The 20,488-nt window shown below is 47.1% G+C and overlaps 1 protein-coding gene across 1 annotated transcript; it reads right to left on the minus strand.

The window, feature by feature from the left end:
- Nucleotides 1-8,631: 8,631 nt before the first annotated feature.
- On the minus strand, nt 8,632-20,068 carry LOC144166753 (uncharacterized). The gene is made up of 2 exons (XM_077696243.1): nt 19,432-20,068; nt 8,632-9,171 (listed from the first exon to the last, which is right to left on the minus strand). Exons 1-2 carry the CDS (start codon nt 19,701-19,703, stop codon nt 8,907-8,909), a joined length of 537 nt encoding a protein of 178 aa, XP_077552369.1. The 5' UTR covers nt 19,704-20,068; the 3' UTR covers nt 8,632-8,906.
- Nucleotides 20,069-20,488: the final 420 nt, after the last annotated feature.

Below are 20,488 nucleotides of genomic sequence, written 5' to 3' on the forward strand. Positions count from 1 at the left end.
CAATCAATCAATCAATCAATCAATCAATCAATCAATCAATCAATCAATCAATCAATCAATCAATCAATCAATCAATCAATCAATCAATCAATCATCACGTAAACTTGCTTTCAGAATTTGTGTCGAGATCGATAACTCGACGACTTGACGACATGCTCTCTCCAGGACCGACGAAGTTACATTACGCAAGCTACAGACACCTTTTCCCCAAAATACACTCTACCACGCCATGCTCCCTACCCAATACCTAGCCACATGTCTGTCTTGTCCAAGCATGGGAACTCCCTACATTACCGTAGAGTGCTCCAATGCCCCTACTCAACCACTATTCCTCAACTTGAAACCACAGAAGTGGGTGGAGTGGCTGGCCTGCTACTACCCATCTACCCCGCGCATATTGGTAGAGGGGGCAGCGCGAGCGGGACATCTCCAGGGCATCCTGAACTGGGGATGCCTCTCACTGTTCGGGCTCCCTAACATGTGCTTGCTGCCTTAAATACGGCTTATTCAATCAATCAATCGATCACTCAATCCATCAACCAATCAATCAATCAATCAATCATCACGCGAACTTGCCTTCGGAATTTGTGTCAACATCGATAACTCGACGACTAGACGGAAGAGACCTTGTAACTACTTGCTTGGACGATTCTAAACACGGGTTAAAATAAAAACGGTCAACTTCATCATATACCCATCAGTCCGATGCACTGTGCCCTCAAAGAACAGTAGCGCGGTCACGTGGGCACTCTCGTATTTTCCACATCGGAGTTGGAGAACAATGGCATGGGCCAAATCAATTGGTCTTTTCTCTTTCGTTTGCACCTAGCCGAGTAAAGGACGCAGACACTGCCCCGACGTCGCACCCTTTCTCATCGCGCCGATGAGGCCTTCGTTGTGCGGGGCACTACGCGGTTCATTTGCATTCGTGGTGTCTCCGACTTGGAGCGACTTTCGGAGTAACACATGTTTCTTCTCTGCTGTCTGCTTTTCGTCCAAGGAATGGCAAAAGGTTGGTGCATTTTGTTAGCCCGGATAGGTTCAAAAAGCGTAAACGTGTCATTATGTAGTAAGGAAAGCATTCTGGGCGCGTTGGTATTCCATAATCACACCACATGAATGATTGTGAAAAAAATGGAGGACATCGACGTAGTGACGACAGATGCACACAGCGCAATTTAGTTATTAGTTTTATTATTTAGTTTTTTTTTTTCTTTCAAGCAAATAGATTTCACTTGCGCTAGAAACTTTAACCACCGAATAGCGGAACAGAAAGAAACCGAGAAATCTAATGTTCATAAAACATTGGTCCATTATTGTCTTTTTTTTTTGTTCGTCGTATTTGTTCTGTGTATTGCTGATCTTCGAAACGCATTCAGCTCGTACTTTTGATAGGACGGAGAACATTTCTGTGGAAAAGTGTACTGTAAGCGAGATAATACGAAACGGTGCATTGGGTGGCACAAGTGGTGCGTCGCACTTCTGCAACACTTTTCTTCTTTCTTCAAGATAGCAAAGTATGCTCATTATCTGCTGAACAATGCTGTGCAAACATCAAGTCACTTACACAACGTGCTGTAACTGACCAGCGAGGCTATAAGATCTATCTATGTACACAGTGAAACACAATTTGCACACGGCTTGTTGAAGGGAATTCAGCAAAACTGTGCTGGGTAGAGTAGACGGCTATATCTTGAACGAATCGACATCGAAATCGAACGAGCAGATATTGTGCTAGGCCCTGGTACCATGGCTGGTATCTGATGGTGGCGTGATAAATTTTATATTGAGATAGTGACGGGGATTTCTTTTCCACCAAATCGGGAAGCCAAACTGATGAACAAATTGAAATTGAGCTCCCCTCGGGACAGACAGAATAACATTATTTGGCCACAGCCGGGACTGTTAGGCCGGCGACGTTTTCGCCGTCATCCATCGGGCAGCAGGGCTCCTTTTAGGCAGGGTCCGGTGCCGTCGGACAAGCGGGTGAGGCATCTTGCACTGGTGGGTTTGAGTTATGCAGGGCGGCCTCCCAGCGCTCCTCGCTGGTTATGGTAAGGATAATGGGATGGGATCAGTGCCTGGATAGTGGAATGCTATCACAGGCCCACATGATGTGGGATAGCGCTGAGTGAGGGGCAGAACAATGCGGACATGTGTCTATGCAGATGTCAGAAAAGATCGCAGACATCACGGCAGAGGTGGGGAAGGAGCGGGTCTGGAGCGAGTGATAGATGACTGCCAAGAGTCGGGATAGAGATGGGTTAGGAGGTAAAAAGCGGTACGCTTCAAACGGTAATGGGCGAGGGTGTCCCCGTAAGTGTGCAGCCTGTCTCGTAGAGTGAGTATCACTCTAGAGTGAATTACTACCATTGGCGAAGCCATCGAGCCCTCGGAAGACCTAAGCTGAAGCAGCTTCGTGGGCCGCTGTGTTTCCAAGTAGCGCGGTAGGGGCTGGAGCCGAGACGAGAGTGAAAGAGAGGGATCGGATGTACTGTGCCTACAAAAGGACGGGTAAGGTTTATCTTGCGTAGAGAAAATTTTGTGTGGCTGATTAAGAGTCCCTGATAATAGTTGTTGTAATGTGGGGACGGTGGTCATAGAAAACGCAGTGGCCATCTCGTATCCCGCAGGGGGGATGTCGTAAGTAGAGAGGCTGAAGCAAGTGGGGCATGTGTTGAGCCAACCACCGTGGCTATAGCAGTCGCTTTGGTAGGGTAGATTGATACATCTGTGTATAGAGGGGGTGGGGGAGCCTCTAGGGCACGCCTTTTCAAGTGGAGAAGTTGTCGCTGGGCGTGTTGGTCTTGGCCTAAGGTCATACGAAGTTAACTAGCGAAGAAAAAACACAGTAAAGAGCGTGATGTTTTTTTTTGTCCTACTGCGATCCTCATTGTGTACGGAATACGCATGTGCCGCGGGACAGGTTTGATTCGGAGCGTCTGGTGGATGATTGATGATTCATTGTAGGGTTTAACGCGCCCACGCTACGCAGACGATGAGGAGCGCCGTATATAGTGGAGGTCTCCGGGTTAATTTTGACCACCTGGGGATCTTTAACGTGTCCCGAAATCTCGTACACACGGGCGTTTTTTGCTTTTCGCCTCAATCAGAAAAGCGGCCCCCGCGGCCGGCAATCGAACCCGCGACCTCGTGCTCAGCAGCGCAACGCCTTAGCCACTGAGCAACCGCGGCGGGTCATCTGGTGGGTGGACGGGAGAGGGTCTACCAATTGCTGATAGTTGTAGGTGGGTGATGAAATACCTAAGGAGGTAAGGATTTCCCGACCCGTGTGACTCCAGTGTTTCTAATTGGCCGGTGCGCTGCAGCTCCTTTATATTCGCAAGGGAGTTGTGGACACACAATGTAAGAAGGTGGCCTTCGGATGTTTGTCGAAGACATCCGAGCGCTACCCAAAAAATTTGCGTATCATGCCCTCAATTTTGATTCGTTCGCTTAGTTCCATGATTAGGAAGGGGGTCGGGAATGCTATTCGGGACCGGAAAAAACCTTGTATGAGTCAAATGAGGTTGCCCTTCTTGACACCCCCATCATTCGAAGGTATTTGAGGTAACAAATTTTTATTTCCGGCTGACAGATTACCCGGAAACCACACGTCATCCGACACAAGCAATTGGGGTGAATTCTTGTTCCTTCTAAATCAGCTTTCAGACCTTGTCATTTGCTTCAAAATGCAGATAGACTATCTTCTGGCAACTGCACTTACGGATCACGGTCCGTTCTTTAGAAACAGCAGGCATCGAGATATTCATAGCGGTGTTGTTCCGGTACAGCTAAACCTGGATGTAACGAAGTTAACAAAATCTCGCAATTTTTCGTTATATCCAGCTTTTCGGTGCATGCAGGTTTCGAGCTAAGGCTCGCGTGAATGAAGCAGAAACGAAACCAGAATGCTATACATCAGTGAAGTTGAACTCACCCATCAAGGACTTATAAACTGCGTCAATTGCGCCTTCTGCTTTCGCACAAGCTTGGGCAATACATGGTGCTCCAAAGAGGCAAGGTAATTTAACCCCGTATTCACAAATATACCTATCCTTTCGGAACTTTTTGCTTCCAAACGCATTCAAAGAACCAAACTTTTGCTGAAAGAGGCGCCTTTTCGCGAACTTGATGCTCATTCCCGCACTCGAAATTGTTGAGAGGGTGCCAGCTGGGATACTGTACCGGGCGGCGATGGCGTTTACTTGCTTGTCTTGAAAAGAGAAAAGGTTTCGTTTATCTGGCAGCAGAACTTATAACAGACGAAGCAACACCACAGATAGCAGTGGATGCCTGCGACTACACGCAGACAGGCAGGACTACCACCTCAGAACTTGTGTCTAACTAACACCGCACTCAGACGTGGGAACGCAAGGTAGTTTGGCGACAAATAGGCGACAAATGATAGCAAGAAGGAGGTGGTAAACCCTATGCCTTCAGGGGAAAGGCATTAAATAAAAACGTCGGCAGTTTTCAGAGGACATCCCAGCAGGATGACATGACAAATTGCGTCGTGGGCGATCAGAATCTGAAACAAATAAAAAACCGCGCGACCAAGATCTCTGTCGTAGAAATGAGTCCACTTTCGCCCCGAATTGTAACACTTCCAAGTACTGTGGTCGTGTTGAGGAAAAACGCCCGCATGAGATCAAGGAGGCTGCCTTGATTCTTTTTTGTTGCAAAACTCGCAGAGTGGCGAAGGCTACAGCTCACACCGATGTATGTACTAACTGCAAAGAATTACTGGAGACGACCTCATGAACTCGGGATTGGATGATTTAGAAGTTGTACGGTTACCGGGAGTGCTCGAGCTCCACATGTACGAGTGAAGAATAGACCTGAAGCAGGCAACACCCACGGATCTGCGCCCATGTTGTGAACATGGTAGGCAGAGGAAACCCCAAACCTGGTCTATCCGACCTGACAGGGCATCCGCAGATTTGTGGATTAATCAATGTAGAAGAAAATGCCCGGCAATACAGACCCAAGGGGTCGAAGGAGGGTAAGTAAAGTTCCGGTGAACAGGCATCAGAAAGGGAATCAGTGAGGACTACGGCATAACTTGGGCGTGGCCCAGCTAACGAAGGTCTAGGACGCGTGATTGGCAAACCTGGCCGCCTAGATACACCCACACTAGCGCCATCTACTGGTTCACTCGGAACACTCTATCTATTGTTTTGGGCAAATGCTGAACAACCTACACGGTTCAGCTTTAGTGGCCCAGAAGTAGGGTCACGGGGTTTTACTTCTGACGCCTTGGTTCGAGCCCGGGTGGTGCATTTTTAAGACCCACATTTTTCAGCAGTGTGCTCTTTAATGTCAATTCGAGGCATTTTTGTGAAACACAAAGATACGTTGGTATCTTTTAAGTAGGCTTAGTCTACGAACTAGTTTTTTGTTGTTGAATTCTTCTGGAAAGACATCCGCCGCGGTGGCTCAGTGGCTAAGGCGTTTCGCTGCTGAGCTCGAGGTCCCGGGTTCGATTCCCGGCCGTGGCGGCCGATTTTCTGATGGAGGCGAAAAGCGAAAACGGCCGTGTGTACGAGATTTCGGCGCAGGTTAAAGATCCAGAGGTGGTCAAAATTAATCCGCACCCCTTCACTACGGCGCGCCTCTTCGCCTGCGTTGCGTCGACGCCTTCAAGACTACAATTCATCAATCTTCTGGAAAGACGCAGAAAGAGTCTAATTAATTTTTTTTTGCCCATGCCTTGCTGCGAGCGGATCTCTGAATCGATATTTTGTACCAACCCCGCCTCCCCCCTCCGGCTATAGTCCCAAATGGGGTGCTGTGAATTCAAGTAAATAAATAAAGAAATAATTATTTGGGTTGCTTCTAGGCGGTTAGGATTATCAAATACGCGACCAGTTAAACTTCTTAGCAAAACGTAATAGCGAAATTGCGTAACTGAAGACAAAAGAAACAATCTAAACAGGGAGAAACATACCCACGCATGCCTTCCTGACGCAAGATCAGCAGTTTAACGTTCCAAGCATTAGAGAGGACAAATCGAAGCGCGGCTGTGCAGCTGCCTCGGTCTCCACAGGTCCCGTGATGGCCGTCGCCACTTGCACTCCTTCTGGGTCGCCTTAGAGCCTGCCACATACCTAAGCGGAGGATTGGACAGAAAGTTCTGGACCCACTAAGGAATTGACCTTTGTTACTTTATATGCTGACATTTGAAAAGCAAATATAGAACACAAAATATTTCTAGGATGTAAAATATAGTCAGGAAAAAAATAAACAAATCCGAACATTTAGCTGACTAGTACGGATAGAGAGAGAAAGAGAGAGAGTAAACATTATTTAAAAAAAGAGCCTAGTGGTTGCTTTCCTGACCTGTCGCGGAATCTTAAAAGTTAAAGCCGGATACAACCTCCCTGTGGCAAACTCGTTAGTCGAAAGTGCTTTGTGGTAGAACGTCCAAGATAGAGAGCGGAAGGTGGAGCAGATTAAAGGGGGCAAAATCCTATGTTGCTTTATTTGAAAGATTTCGTGTTTTGTAGTGCCCAGCGCTTGTCTGGAAGCAAACAATGTTGTATTACTTTCCTGGGATTCTTAAACGCAGACATTTTGGTCTGTCTGTTTGTCTGTCTGTCTGTCTGTCTGTCTGTCTGTCTGTCTGTCTGTCTGTCTGTCTGTCTGTCTGTCTGTCTGTCTGTCTGTCTGTCTGTCTGTGACTCGATTCAGCCACCCGGTCAAACTGAAACAAAAGCTGCGCAATAGTCATAAATACACAGAGCCAAATCTAAACGCCTAAGTCCACTGTAAATGTTCATAGTTGTCGACATAATTGAACAAGAAGAAATTACGCAAATATAATGCAGAAAACCAATACGTAAGTGATATGGGCAGTATTCCTCTGTTAATAATTTATGATTGCTTGGTTTTTGCGACAGCTAATGAAATACAGCATCAACTGCAGAAAACCGTCGCCTGCAATTTAAGTTAAAATTTTGATTCTCTCGCCAAAACGTGTGTTTTGATGATGTATGCAATGACACCACCAGAACAAACCCTCAAGCCAAACCTGGAGTGCTGCAGAGCGTTGTTTACTGTTAGTCAACCTACGTGGCGCCACCATACCGCTGCGGGCCGTTTTATGCCTTGACTTTGTTTTTGACCGTATTTGTATCTTGCCTGTTTTTGTTCAGGTAGAAAAAAACCGTTTCGCAAAAGCATTGTGTTCAATCTACAAATATGGTCACGTAAGACAAAGTCACTTACGCCATTCGGCCAGTGTCGTTTGACACAACCCCAAGCACCGTGGTGCTGTGCAGCTAAAACAAGCATATTTCCCGCAGTACGAACAGCAGCATACGCATCGGTACTTCTATGTTTACGTGTGCTTTCGAAACTTCCACTGTTTATCCCACCATTCTTGCTGCCATAGAAAGAATTAGCCCTAAATATAACCGCAAATAGCTTCTTCGGCAAGCTTATAAGCCCTGCCTAATTGGCGTTTGCTTTTGCCGTTCTCTTATAAGTCCTGCCTAATTGGCGTTTGCTTTTGCTGTTCTCAGCCGGCAAGGCGCCTCTCTCCCTACTATAGATTACAAACGACTTCGTCATGCATGGAAGCCCATGTTTTGTGAATCTCTGATATGCGCGGTCGCAATCACTAAACATCGAAGCAAAATTCTCGCATTAACTTTGTCTCTTCGTAAATCTGGCCTCGATCCATCCCCTCAATGCCATTTCTGCTATGAACCGGGAAATTTAGCACACTTTCTTTTTAATTACCCAGCTTCTCCCCAATCCGGGGCACGGATTTAGATCTGTGCATAGGGTCGAAAGGGGCCTTAAAGGGGCCATGCAGACTAAACACAAGTTTGGTTTATTCAAGAGATTGCCTCGTTAGAAAAATGCTGACACAACTTTTAACGTAAACATCGCTGAAATGAGCCATATAATTAGGACAAAGAGGAATGGACATGCGACCCACTAGCACATTTCCCGCTACACAACCTATGATGTCATTTGTGCAAGGTGTGGGATTGGATTTCCTGTAGTGGGTTTTTGAGTTCAACGCCACCGGTGAGGTATAAAACGCTTTGCTTTAAAATGACCTCTTAAATCATTTCTAAGCATCTGTCATTTCTGGGGTAAGGGAAGTTTAATGTGATATCGTTATTTTAGGCGGGAGGTAGTGACCTCCGCCGCTGTCAGTTCGCCTGTAAATGTGCCGGGATGGTTCGAAATCGGTTGGGAAATCCAAAATACAAGGGTTAAAAAAGGGACGGGCAAAGAGAAAACACAGCTTGGAGGCCACCGTTCCGAGCTGCTAGTTATTTGTCTACCACTTTATCATCTTTTTCTACAACAAGTACGTGGGCGATACTATTGCTGCCCGTACTTAACAGACCAGTATTGTTGAAGAGAAATAAATACATGATCTTTCACAGGGTGTCCTTAATACTCAATGAAGCCCATGCGTGCTACGCATCCCTTAAACAACCCTCGGAGGAATTTCTCGGGAACATTTCTCCCGTGTATTTACAAGTCATCGTGCAACGGTTCTTTCTTTTCAGCCAAATTAGTTCTGAAGAATAGTCCAGAGGTGGACGTGACAAAATATTGCCGCATGAAAAAGCTCGCTTCCGAAATAGGAGGTCATTTTTCGCAATGTAGGGCTTCTTCTGATTTTATTGAAAATATACAATGGCACTAGATTTGAAATAAAGTTACACCCCATCAAACGGGACGGGCAGATCAAACGAAATCTTGTGGTTTCTAGTAAGCAGAAGTTTGCGTCTTCTTTTTTTCCGTCTCTTCTGGTGCGGTGTCGTATTCGCTCAACATTATGCACCAACCAGCCGAAGTTTCAAATCTTTTGAAGCAGCACTAGATCTCGGGGGCCTGCAGGGCTACATCTCTCCTGCAAAAAGAAGTACTAATGCGGCTCATTCGATGAGTTCGGCTATCGTCGTTGCTTCTCCGCACGTCTTGGTATCCGGGTTGTACGCGCAGCCGACGGTAGCGAGGTATTCGTTGGCGCAGTCCCCGCCGTTGCGGCCCAACAGGTTGGCCTCCAGGGTGATGGCGCTCTCGTCGCCTCCTGCATCAGCTTTCTGGAGGCAGTCGCCTGCAATTTGGGCAGCTCGCCTCGCCATCGTGGAGTTGTTGCACAGGTTCACAGCCCGGCTGTTTCCGAGGCAGTTGAAGTACCTGCAGCAGCAACACCAATGCCGGCACTTCGGTCAAAGAGAACCGTCTGGCCTTATTCCAACTGGGGCAGCAGTAAAATTACGAGCCATTCCACTTTAGGAAGCGGTACATTTCGTTCTCAACCAGGCAGCACCCCCAATCATCATCGGGTGCGCACACAGCCCAGCAGTTTCGTCTTGTTAATCCCCGATTACACTCTTCTCAACTATACCGTGATGCATGTCCTTTTTGCACCATCTCACTGGCCTCACTTCGGCGCACTCAGTGGGCATGCCCATCGATCCCCCTCGTCGATGTTGATGCGGGGGATCCCCCGCATCACTTAACCATTACCCAAATCAACCATCAGCCGCATCACTTAACCATCGTCATGAGAAGCCGCCCTGACTGACCCAGACCCTCCAGACAAAAAGAATTGTCCCCGCATGGACCCTTTACGATGCGTGGCACCCGTAAAGACTAGCGCATGGACCCTTGAGCACCTTGCAGTTTTGAAAATGAAGTTATCTCTCTCTCTCTCTCTTCTGACCGAGATGTGGGTGGTCTTGATGACCAGGGATGACCTGGAAGCCCAGCAGCTGCTGCTCTCTAGGGCAGTGACCGCCATTACCTCACCTGGGTTCCTGGACTGACGTCTCTAAAACCATTCTCTGCGAGATAAAAGTTCTCTACTACTACTACTACTACTACTACTACTACTACTACTACTACTACTACTACTACTACTACTACTACTGCTACTACTCCTATTGTTATTCGTTCCATGGCCAGTTGGGCCGATCTAAGTTATCTTTCGGGTTGTTTAGTAAGGCGCGAAGTTTCAACTCCGTATGTCATCACCGGCAGTACACATGTGTTGTATATTTTTCTTTTTAGTGAGGGAGGTAGCTTACTTTCCATTATTTGAGAGTGCTTACAGAGTGTTCCCCTGCCCATACCTATTCTACACCGGGTTTCTGTCTCGTGGTTGGGGTCAGCACTAACCATCTATTCGATGTAATTATATTGTTGTATTTTTCTAGCTCTTTTTGTACTAAGCTGACGGGGGCACTAACGGCGCGGGTTTTCCTCATTACTTCCGATTTATTCATATTTATTTTTAGTCTCACGGCCATGCTTTCTGATTGTAGTTCCTCAAGCGCTTTTTGCAGGTGTTCTGGAGTCTCACTCAGCAATACTACAGGTAAACCTGGATATAACGAAGTTCACAAAATTCGCAATTTTTCGCTACATGCAGCTTTTTGTTACAACGCACGCTTCGAGTTAGGGCTCGCGGGAAGGAAGCAGAAACGAAGCCAAAATGCTAGACATCAGTGAGAACGAGCTCACACTTTAAATGATTTATTTCACAGTGAAAAACTGCGTGATTTGCGCCTGCTGCTCTCCCACGATCTTAGTCACTACACGGCACTCCAAAGAAATAAGGTCATTTACCCCTGTATTCACAAACGTACCTTAAGTATCTATTTTGCCTTTTGACACTTTTCGGTGCCTTCACCTGTTTCAAGGGCCAAACTTATGCTCAAAGGGCGGCTTTTCGCGAACTTGATGCTTTTGGCACATTCGAAATTGTTGAGAGGGTGCCAGCTAGGATACTGTAGACCGGGCTGCGATTTCCTTCTTTCTAGATGGCGTAGATGGCATTTAAAATTGCGAGGTTGTCTTAAAAAGACAAAACGTTTTGTTTTCTGGCCGCAGAACTCACCACCGACAAGCCGACACCACATATAGCAGTATAGACGTGCGACTACACCCCGACAGGACGGCGTAGTAGCTCAAAACTCAAGTGTCGAACCGAAACCGCACTCGCACATGGAAACGTGCACGGTAGTATGCGGCGCGGGCGACAAAAAAAAGTGAAGTGCCGTTACTCTTGCGAGCTGGGGTGGTTTCCCGCTACACAATAAAACCTAGAAGTGAATGCTAGGTTAGCCACGGGATGGCGCTAGCCTCTCCGATCATCATCATCATCATGACGAATTTTGTTGTAAGCGATTACATTGGATTGGATTGGAAAAACTTTATTGATGCCTGCAGTACGTGCTTTCGCGCGTAGACTGGGCCTACGTCGTCATCGTGGCGGGCATGTGGCGCATCCCCGCTGGCCGTGGCCGGCTCCCCGGGTTCCTGCCTGGCCAGCGCCTCGTGGGCCTGCTGGACGGCCCATAGTTGTTCTTCTTGGTTGTTGCTCATCGTCGCGGCCTCTAGTCGTGTCGATATGCGTCCTGATTTAGCCTCGTTTGGATTCATGATATAATCCGACAACATGTGTGCAAGAGTGGCCGTCTCCCTGCGGCATGTCTTGCACTTGTCGTTCTGGTTTGACTCAGGATACATTCTGTGGAGAAGGGCCGGGCTCGGCAGCGTGCCCGTTTGTAGTTGCCTGAATACAACGGCCTGCGACCTGTTTAGCCCCGTGCAGGGCTTTCTTGATGGCTCCTTACAGTAGGGCTAGTATTCGCTAAATTACTTTCTTCTCCGGCAGATTTCTGAGTAAAAGTGCAAAAAAAAAAAAACAGCGACTGATTAGCTTGCCAACTTCGTTACATCAAGGTTACCCGCCGCAACGTTTCGTTACTGAGAGGTCGCAAACACATCGGCTTCAATGTGGCTTGCAATGGGGAATTCAAAAACTTCATTAAATCCAGGAAATCGTTACATAGAGGTTCGTTATATCCATGTTTAACTGCATGTCATCTGCAAATCTCAATTGACTGAAGTTATCTCTGTGCACACGAAATCCTGTGTTTGCCGAGTCAAGCTTTCTGAATACCCCCTCCAGACATGGTGGGAACATTTTGGGCGAAATACTCTCTTGCTGTCTTACTCACTTCCGATTGGGGAATTCATGGCTTTTCTTGTGAAATGCTATCCTGCCCGTACATCCCTTATATATGTCGTCGAAAGTCTTATGTAGGTCTCTTCTGTTCCCCGGTCCTTTAGTGCTTTTCACGGCTGCGGTTTGCACTACGTCAAACACTTTCCCATATTTTGTAAATGTCATGCAAAGGGGTTTAGTGTATTCTGCGGATTGTTTCATCACTTGATTGACAACATGACTGGGATCCGTGGTTGAGTACACCTTCCTAAACCCACCCTGCTCCCTGGGTTGTTGGAAATCCAGGTTGTCTCCAATGCGGTTTACTATAACTTTGGTAAAGAGCTTGTAAACAACTGCAAGTAGACTGTAGGGCATGTAATTCTTAAAGGGACAATGAAGTGAATTTGTCAAGCTCGCGTTTTTGCTTGCACTGCGTAGACTGGCTCAAATGAACACACTTTTCATCGTTTATCCGAGCGATAAGGCGGTATTTATTTGATAAAGCCTGCAAGAAGAAAAACTACCATGCGTGGTTTGCGGCGGCTGCACCAACTACCCGCAGTGACGTCAGGCAAAGATGCTACGTGATTGGGCGATGTGCAAGATTAGCATTCAAACCAATTTCGGTTTCGGTTCTGTGAAACAACATGCTTTGCATCCGAAGTTATCGTTGGATGGGCTTTCTCCTCTCGATATCTTAGTAATCGCCATACCGTGCTTCTGCCATGTTGTCAGCTGCAAAATGCGTAAAATAAGCCTACCAGGACGGTTTGGAATCGTAGCAATCACTAGCCGAAGCCAACGCAGTGCATGAACGCCCTCCGTGTCACCGCAGATGCTCAAATACCATGCGATTTGCCCCATTTTTTGAGCTTGCCTCACTTATGCCTGTATCGTAAAAAGCCTGTTCGCACCCGCACAAGGGTCTGCTGATTCTGGCCTACACCCACTGCCCCCAAGCAGTCGCAAACGAGAACTTCCTAGCGCGTCATTGTCAGTCTGCGCGCGTTCAGCGAACTCGCTCTTAGAGCAATGAACGTTACAGCGCAAAAATGGTGAATTCAGTGTGAAAAAACATCGTTCGAAAACGAAGAAATTAACTTACAAAAACAAAGGGTGTACTCTCGGGGACTCGAACTTGCGGCTTGCAAACTACATACCTAGCGCTACAATATAAAGAATATAATGTATAACCAGTTTACATTTTATTTAATTTTAGCATTGCAAGCAGCTTAGATGACTGTTTGTTGTGTAGCACTTGTGCAATAAGTGTCCCTCAAATTTCAACAATATCTTATGTGTATCAATTGCATTTATTAGACGAAAAAGCGTTCACAGATGTGTGGTCGTGCTGCTTACCGCTGTGCTTGTTCACCCAGCGCAAAAAAGTGCTTCCTACACTAAAAGTTTCGGTTGATTGTACATTCTTAGTACCTATATTAACTTTGCTTACTCTTCCACCGCCTTCAATTGGCCTTAGATTCTTCTACTAGCGTACCAGTCAGCGAAGAGTCGCACGTACGTTTGTGCAGCGCTTGTGTGGAGCGACCCGGACTTGGAGCTTGATACAGTGTATAAACTAACAAACTAAAGAAATGCACATTCTTCCATTCACAAACGTGCCGTGGCTTAGTTTCAACTGAGCGAACAAATTGCGAATACCCGTCGGCAGCCGGTGGACTAAACGCTGGGCCGACTGACTCTGTCGGAAGGTCACGAGCCGTGCAGTAGCGCAGTCAAGCCAAGTGATTTTTTTTCCTTACGTCACATGAAAACACCACAGAAAATGAGCGAGTATGCAGAGAAGAGGACCGCATTTTCAGGTTGGTGTAGCGCAGTAAAGCCAGTCGAATTGAGTAGCGCAGTGAAACCAATCCAGTTTTTCTGACGTCATACAAAACGCCACCGAAAATGAACGAGGATGCAGAGGGGAGGACAGAATTTTCGAATTGATTTTTCTGGTGAATAAAGTAGCGTAAACGCAGCGAGGGCGGTCGAAACATGGCCTACAGACTCCAGACTACAATTTGCGCTCGTAACCTCGCAACGTTTACAAATCACTTCGGTGTCCCTTTAAGGGCGTTGGTGACTACATTTTTATGAATCAGAATAATGTTGGCGTTTTTCGAGGCTATGGGTACTTTTTGGAATCCTAATCATTCTGGTAATAGTTCATAAAGCTTTTTCGGAACTATATCTTCTGCTTCCTTCAAGAAATATATGGTTATGCCGTCGTCGCCTGCAAGTTTTCCTCTTTTCATGCACTTGAAAACCTTTCCTACTTCCTACCCGCCGCGGTGGCTCAGTGGCTAAGGCGTTACGCTGCTGAGCACGAGATCGCGGGTTCGATTCCCGGCCGCGGCGGCCGCTTTTCTGATGGAGGCTAAAAGCAAAAACGCCCGTGTGTACAAGATTTCGGCGCACGTTAAAGATCCCCTGGTGGTCAAAATTAATCCGTAGCCCTAGACTATGGTGCGCCTAATCGTCTGCGTTGCGTCGGCGCGTTAAACCCCACAATCAATCAATCAATCAATCAATCAATCAATCAATCAATCAATCAATCTTTCCTACTTCCTCTTTAGTAACTGGTGGTACGTCACAAGCCAAGCATGTACTCTGCTTATCTTCCCCTAATCAAAAGCCGCTAGCATACAGTCTGGTGCAGAATCGTTTTGCTACCTTTATTATCTCGTCCATGTTTTGCGCAATGTCACCCTGCTCGTCTTTTAGTGCGTCCATTCTCTCTCTGCCAATGGCAACCTTCCGCTTACTTGCTTTGAAACTCCACCCCATTTGCAGCGTTGCCTTTATCACTGCCATGTTATATGCACAAATACCTCTTGTTTTACTTTTGTTAATCAATTTAGACAGCGCTGTTAACTCAACGTGATCCACAGCACTTGACACCTCCATGCGCTTACGCTTCGGAATTATTTCCTTCGTTTTCTTAGTCAGTTTCTCTGTTTCATTCCCATGTACTTCTTCACCCCCTGCTGGTGCAGAGTCTGTCATTGCCGTAATTAGAGTATCATTTAGCTTGTCTCCACTATCTTCGTTCTCCTCGTTGGAAGGGCGAATTTGTTTTAGATAGTTATTTTATTCTCCTCCGCCCGCGCTCTGACAGACTTCATGCAGGGTTTCTTCCTTTTCACGAGTTTCCTTGTTTTTATTTTGAGATTCAGGATTACCTTGCATCCAGCCATCCTTTGATCGCTGCTCGAAACCTTACTTAGAACTTTTAGTTAGGAGTAACAATGCGGATTGGAGCATTAATGGTGGGACTAAAACTTAGGGACCGGAAACTAGCTTCGTGGATCGGGGAACAAACTCGAGTAGATAATATCTTATTTTAAGTAAAAAAAAGAAATGGACTTGGGCTGGCCATATAGTGAGACGAACCGACGACCGGTGGACAATTAAGGTAACCAAGAGATTATGGGTCTAAAAGAAGGGGAAGGCCATTACCCCGAAGGAGCGACGAAATACGGAACTTCGGTGGCCAACAGTGGACTCGAGGGGTGCAGGACAGGACCTGTTGGAATTGAATGGGAGAGGCCTTCCCACTGCAGTGGTCCTGAGTAGGTTGTTGTTGTGGATTATGATGATGATGATGCCTAGTACTGCCACTACGACGTCCTCAGCTGCGCCGAGGTGCAAAACAAATTTCAACAGTCTACAACCTCATTTATTGTCTCCATCAAGGGTCACCCGCCGCGGTGGCTCAGTGGCTAAGGCGTTGCGCTGCTGAGCACAAGGTCGCGGGTTCGATTCCCGGCCGCGGCGGCCGCTTTTCTGATGGAGGCGAAAAGCAAAAACGCCCGTGTGTACGAGATTTCGGCGCACGTTAAAGATCCCCAGGTGGTCAAAATTAATCCGGAGCCCTCCACTACGGCGCGCCTCATCGCCTGCGTTGCGTCGGCGCGTTAAACCCTACAATCAATCAATCAATCCATCAAGGGTCATCGGGACGGAACGTACGCACACACATCTATTGTTTTGTCTTTCTGGTTTTATATACGTCCTTCCGAACGAATATCACCACCCTGAATAGCCGGATGAATATAGACATGCATGATGTTTAGGTTGGCACGCCAGTAGGGGAGAGCGGAAGGAAAAGAAAGTAGTCCCGCATGCACCTGGGAATGCCGACAGAGAGAACGCGGTGTAAGTGGCCTGCAGCTTTCACACTGCGGCAGAACTTTGACAAACGTTTCGTGTTTATCCAAAGTGTGCACCCAAGTAACAGAAAGCAAGCAAGCATGTAAACAAACAAACAACTAAACACGCACGCACGCACGCAAGCAAGCAAGCAAGCAAACAAACAAACAAACAAACGAACGAACGAACGAACGAACGAACGAACAAACAAACAAACAAACAAACAAACAAACAAACACAAACCTGTACACGAACGCCTCGCTATGTGGAAGGCCTGCGTCGCACTTGAGAGACCCGTGGAGACTCGGAAGTTGTTGATAAGAAACCAATTGGAACCCTAAAGTTCTCTAAAACCATTTACTCTGAGTGCAGCGGCTTTTTCTTTAACGCGCACCGATAATCAGCGTCTGTGAGAACAAACTTTACAACAAAAGAAGTTTCGTCACATGGCATTTTGCTGAAAAATTCTGAGCACTATCCTTGAGAAATTGCGCGATGCCTCAGCAGATTGAGCCACTCGTCCAATCAGCTCGTTAGGCGCCAACCATGTGAGCACAACGCAGCACTCACCGCCTGAGCAGCGAAGTTGCCGCAAAGCTTCGTGTTAACATACCTTGGATACAACAAAAGTGAAAACAGTAAAAGTAGACATTGCACAGAAAGAGGGCGAGAAGAATAGACGGAACATTTACCGGCTTGTGTCCGCTGGTCTTGCTATTTTTTCTGAATACCTTGTAAAAATTGTAATAACATTAAACTCAGTTCCACATAGTGTGAAATCTGGTAAAACAGCGGAGCTGTCGTTCTCTTGTGTCGGCTAGAAAATCACATTGCGGTCGCCGAAGAACGGCAGCGCCGTAGCAGCGCAAATTCTGTGATTTCTGTGAACGAAATTCTGTGAACGAAATCTGCAGGTAAGTAGGAGTGGAGGGAGGCTCCCTCTTCTTTTCCTCCATTAGCGGGAGAAAGAGGAACCAGCTCCTGGGATGCACTGCGCCCACCAACCGATAGAGGACTCCGGCGGTTCCACCCCTGCGTGACGCACGACTTACACCAGACGGACAAAGCTCAACTTAGAACAACTCCGCCTTTATATTCGATGTCTTATAGCGTGAAGGGACACTGCGCTGAAATTTTCGACAACGGAGAATTGCTGTCACTTAATAATACACATAAAAGAGCGGTACAGTTAAACCTGGATTTAGCGAACCTCTATGTAACGAATTCCTGGATTTAACAATTTTTTTTTAATTCGTCATTGCCAGCCCCTTAGAAGCCCTCTGTGTAACGAAGGCGTTGCGGTGGTTAACCTTGATGTAACGGACTCGCTGAGCTAATCAGTTATTGTTTGTGCACTTTTACTAAAAAATCGAACGGAGAAATGCACTAATACACCGAATATTAGCGCTACTTTAAGGAGCCAGCAGCTACTACGAAACCATCGCGAATCGTCAAAGTCAAAGTTGTGCATGATGATGACCATAATTCTGATGAAGAAGAACGGAGCGGCTGGCGCCATACCATGGCTATGCAGCGCCAACTCTAACCTTTGCTCGTATACTTTGTATTCACTGGTAAGGCACACATTCAGGCAACCATGGGAGTGTGCCGTCACTGGTTACGTCGGGCTCCGCGAGATGGCGGTACGTGTTCGTGCTGTATAAGCACATGATTTGTGTTGGACGTTCCAAACTCTACCCCACGGAACGCAAAGTAATGCCTCGACTCCAATGTGGGTGCTATTAATAGCATCTCTGTTGACACCACCGTTGAGAATCTGGTTGAAACGGAGCAGACGACACACGCCGATGTTTTTTTTTTCTTCGGCGTGCGGGCGCTGTGGCACAAGCCGCGCCATGCCTGTGGCGGTTCGGTCATGTCCGTGGCCGTTTCCCGTGTTGCCAAGCGAAGAAAGTAACAGCTAAACTTTTCAATGAATACTACCTATACTTTACCTCAGGTGGCAAGAGTAACTACACGCCAATTTTTTTCGCCCGTACCGCAAAGTACTTTTCATTTCCCTGTGGGTGTGCAGGCGGTGTCGGTTTGAGCCCTGATGTTTGAGGTGCTGGGCCTGCCTTGTCGGCGTGTAGTTGAGCGTCTACTCTTCACTGCTATCTGTGGTGTCGGTTTTCCAATGATGAACTGTGCTGCCAGAAAACGAAAAGTTTTTTTTTCAGGACAAGCTCGCATTTCAAAATGCCGTCACCGCCTGGTACAGGACACCAGCTAAAACGCTCAACAATTTTGAGCACAAAAAACAGGATCAAGTTCAGTTCAAGCATCAATCAGGTTTGGTTTTTGAAATGCGTTAGGATCGAAAATTGTCAAAAGGCAACAGCTATACATAAGTAACCTTTGTGAATACGGGGGTGAAGACGGCACTTTTGTGAAGACGGCAACGTTTGTGAAGACGGCACTTCTTTGGAGCTCCGTGCAGCGCTGAAGCTCGTGCGGAAGCAGCAGTCGCGGATCACGGTTTTTCAGTGTGAAATAAATCCTTCAAGACATTTACAATGATGTCTAGCATTCCTATTTTGTTTCTGCTTCATTCACGCGATCCTTAACTCGAAACCTATAAGTAACAAAAACAATAAATTGCGAACTTTCCTTAACTTAGTTATATCCAGGTTTAACTGTAACTTGCGTTGTGCTTGCAAGATTGCTTTCGCGAGCGTTAGGTTGTACTCTCTGGAGGCGGAACCGTTGGGGAATTTTATCGCGAGGGGGCAACGACTGCTCTGGCTGTGGCAGCGCCAAGGCCTCTCGCGAGTTTCGAAACCATGCGGCCGTTGAGAACTTGTTTCTGTTGTTACTTTTTTTTTCAAGAGGGTTAAACTCAGGTCAAGTGTTTGGGCAGCTTTGGACCCCACGATTGCTTCAACCCGCAGGGAGACACTGACCAACCACGTCACCGCGATACATGAATGTAGAATAATTTGATAAATTAGCATGCATCAAGGCAGCGACATACTGGGCTGTAGGTTAGGGAGTCTTTGTACAATACTCGCACGAAATTGTAGATTCAGGGTGGAACTGCCTGGAAAGTCGATCGCTACGGCTCCAATGCCTGATCTCGCTACCTGAGGATGGTCTTTTGTACTAGCTTATGTCTACAGTTGATCATCATTCGTTTGCCCCTCATCGACGTCTGGTCTCCTGCTCTCCATTGCACGGGCCAAAAAATGAATGGATCCTACTCCAAGAAACCGAACCAAAAAAACATCACTGTAGGTTGTACTAAAATAAAAAAAACACTATGAAAAATAGGGAAAGCTTACTTGTTACAGTTGGTGCAATTGGCCTTCCACATTTCTCTGTTCGTGACAAACACCCTCAAGTAGGCGCATTGGCCGTCGCCAGGAAGCAGCATCGCCAAATCTTCTGCTGCAAGCATGCATCGCACCACGGCATTGTTCCATGGCTCACTTGTCGCTCCGATAGCCGACGCCAACAGGCAGGCTAGCAGCAGTGTCGGATGCATCTTGGTACTGGGACTCCACCCCTTTTGAAAGCGTCGTTCCAGTAAAAAAAGCGTCTTTTCTCGTCTCATAAGGGCTTGCGCGAAACGTTCTTGGGCCCGGTGCTGTTTCAGGGTTACACACACGTCTTGACGAAGCCTAATTCAATCGTCGAAGTGCGCCGACTGCCGTTCGCTCTCTTGAAGCTAAGGTAAAATGAAGTGCGTCGTAGTGAGGGGGAGACCACGGGAAGGCACTTTGGTGAGAATGGTAGAGCTGCCTATTTATTCCTGGGGTGGGCAAGGGAGTGAAGCGGGGAAGAGGACGGAGGGAGAAAATTTGACAGATTAGGTGGGAGGAGGTAGGATAACCAGGCTCGGAGAATAAGAGGGAAGGTCATGTGAAGCGCAGGTGAAGAAGTAGCAGAAGGGGAAAGGGCGCTGAGAGGTCCAGGAAAGAGGTAAGGAGCCAAAGAGGAGGGTGGCGGCAGGGAGAGAGGAAGAGGTGGAATGCTCGACAGAAGGTCAGTGTAGGAGGAGGGGGAAACGTGAGTATTTGAGGAGAGAATTCGAAAAGAGGGGAAGCGGGGAGAGCGGAGATGTATAATTCGTTCAAGCTTTTAAAGGTTGGAGTGGCACAGAGGGGAGGGAACGGGAATAGTGAAGGCAAAGTGTGGGGAGGTGTGAAAGAGACGGGGGGTCGTTACTTAACAAATACGGCCGGAAAACCACCCTCTTTCGACGTGCCTTGTAGTGCAGAAGCAGATATGCGGCCAATTCTTTCTATCCTGTGCACTTCAGGATCAAGTATTTTTCTGCTATTGGTAAAGCGGCTTCTTTGAGAAGCTCTTGAGATACCGTGTCAATGTCTACTCGAT

Source organism: Haemaphysalis longicornis, unplaced genomic scaffold, assembly GCF_048455015.1.
Source record: "Haemaphysalis longicornis isolate Haplotype H1 unplaced genomic scaffold, Haemaphysalis longicornis Haplotype H1 scaffold_19, whole genome shotgun sequence".
In the NCBI taxonomy this organism is placed as follows: Eukaryota; Metazoa; Arthropoda; class Arachnida; order Ixodida; family Ixodidae; genus Haemaphysalis; species Haemaphysalis longicornis.

Excerpts from the sequence above, each read along its gene's own strand:
- LOC144166753 (XM_077696243.1), bottom strand. The coding sequence starts at position 19,703 with ATGAGACGAGAAAAGACGCTTTTTTTACTGGAACGACGCTTTCAAAAG. Across the intron at positions 9,172-19,431 it reads AATTGCACCAACTGTAACAA|GTACTTCAACTGCCTCGGAA; the intron begins GTAAGCTTTCCC and ends TTGCTGCTGCAG.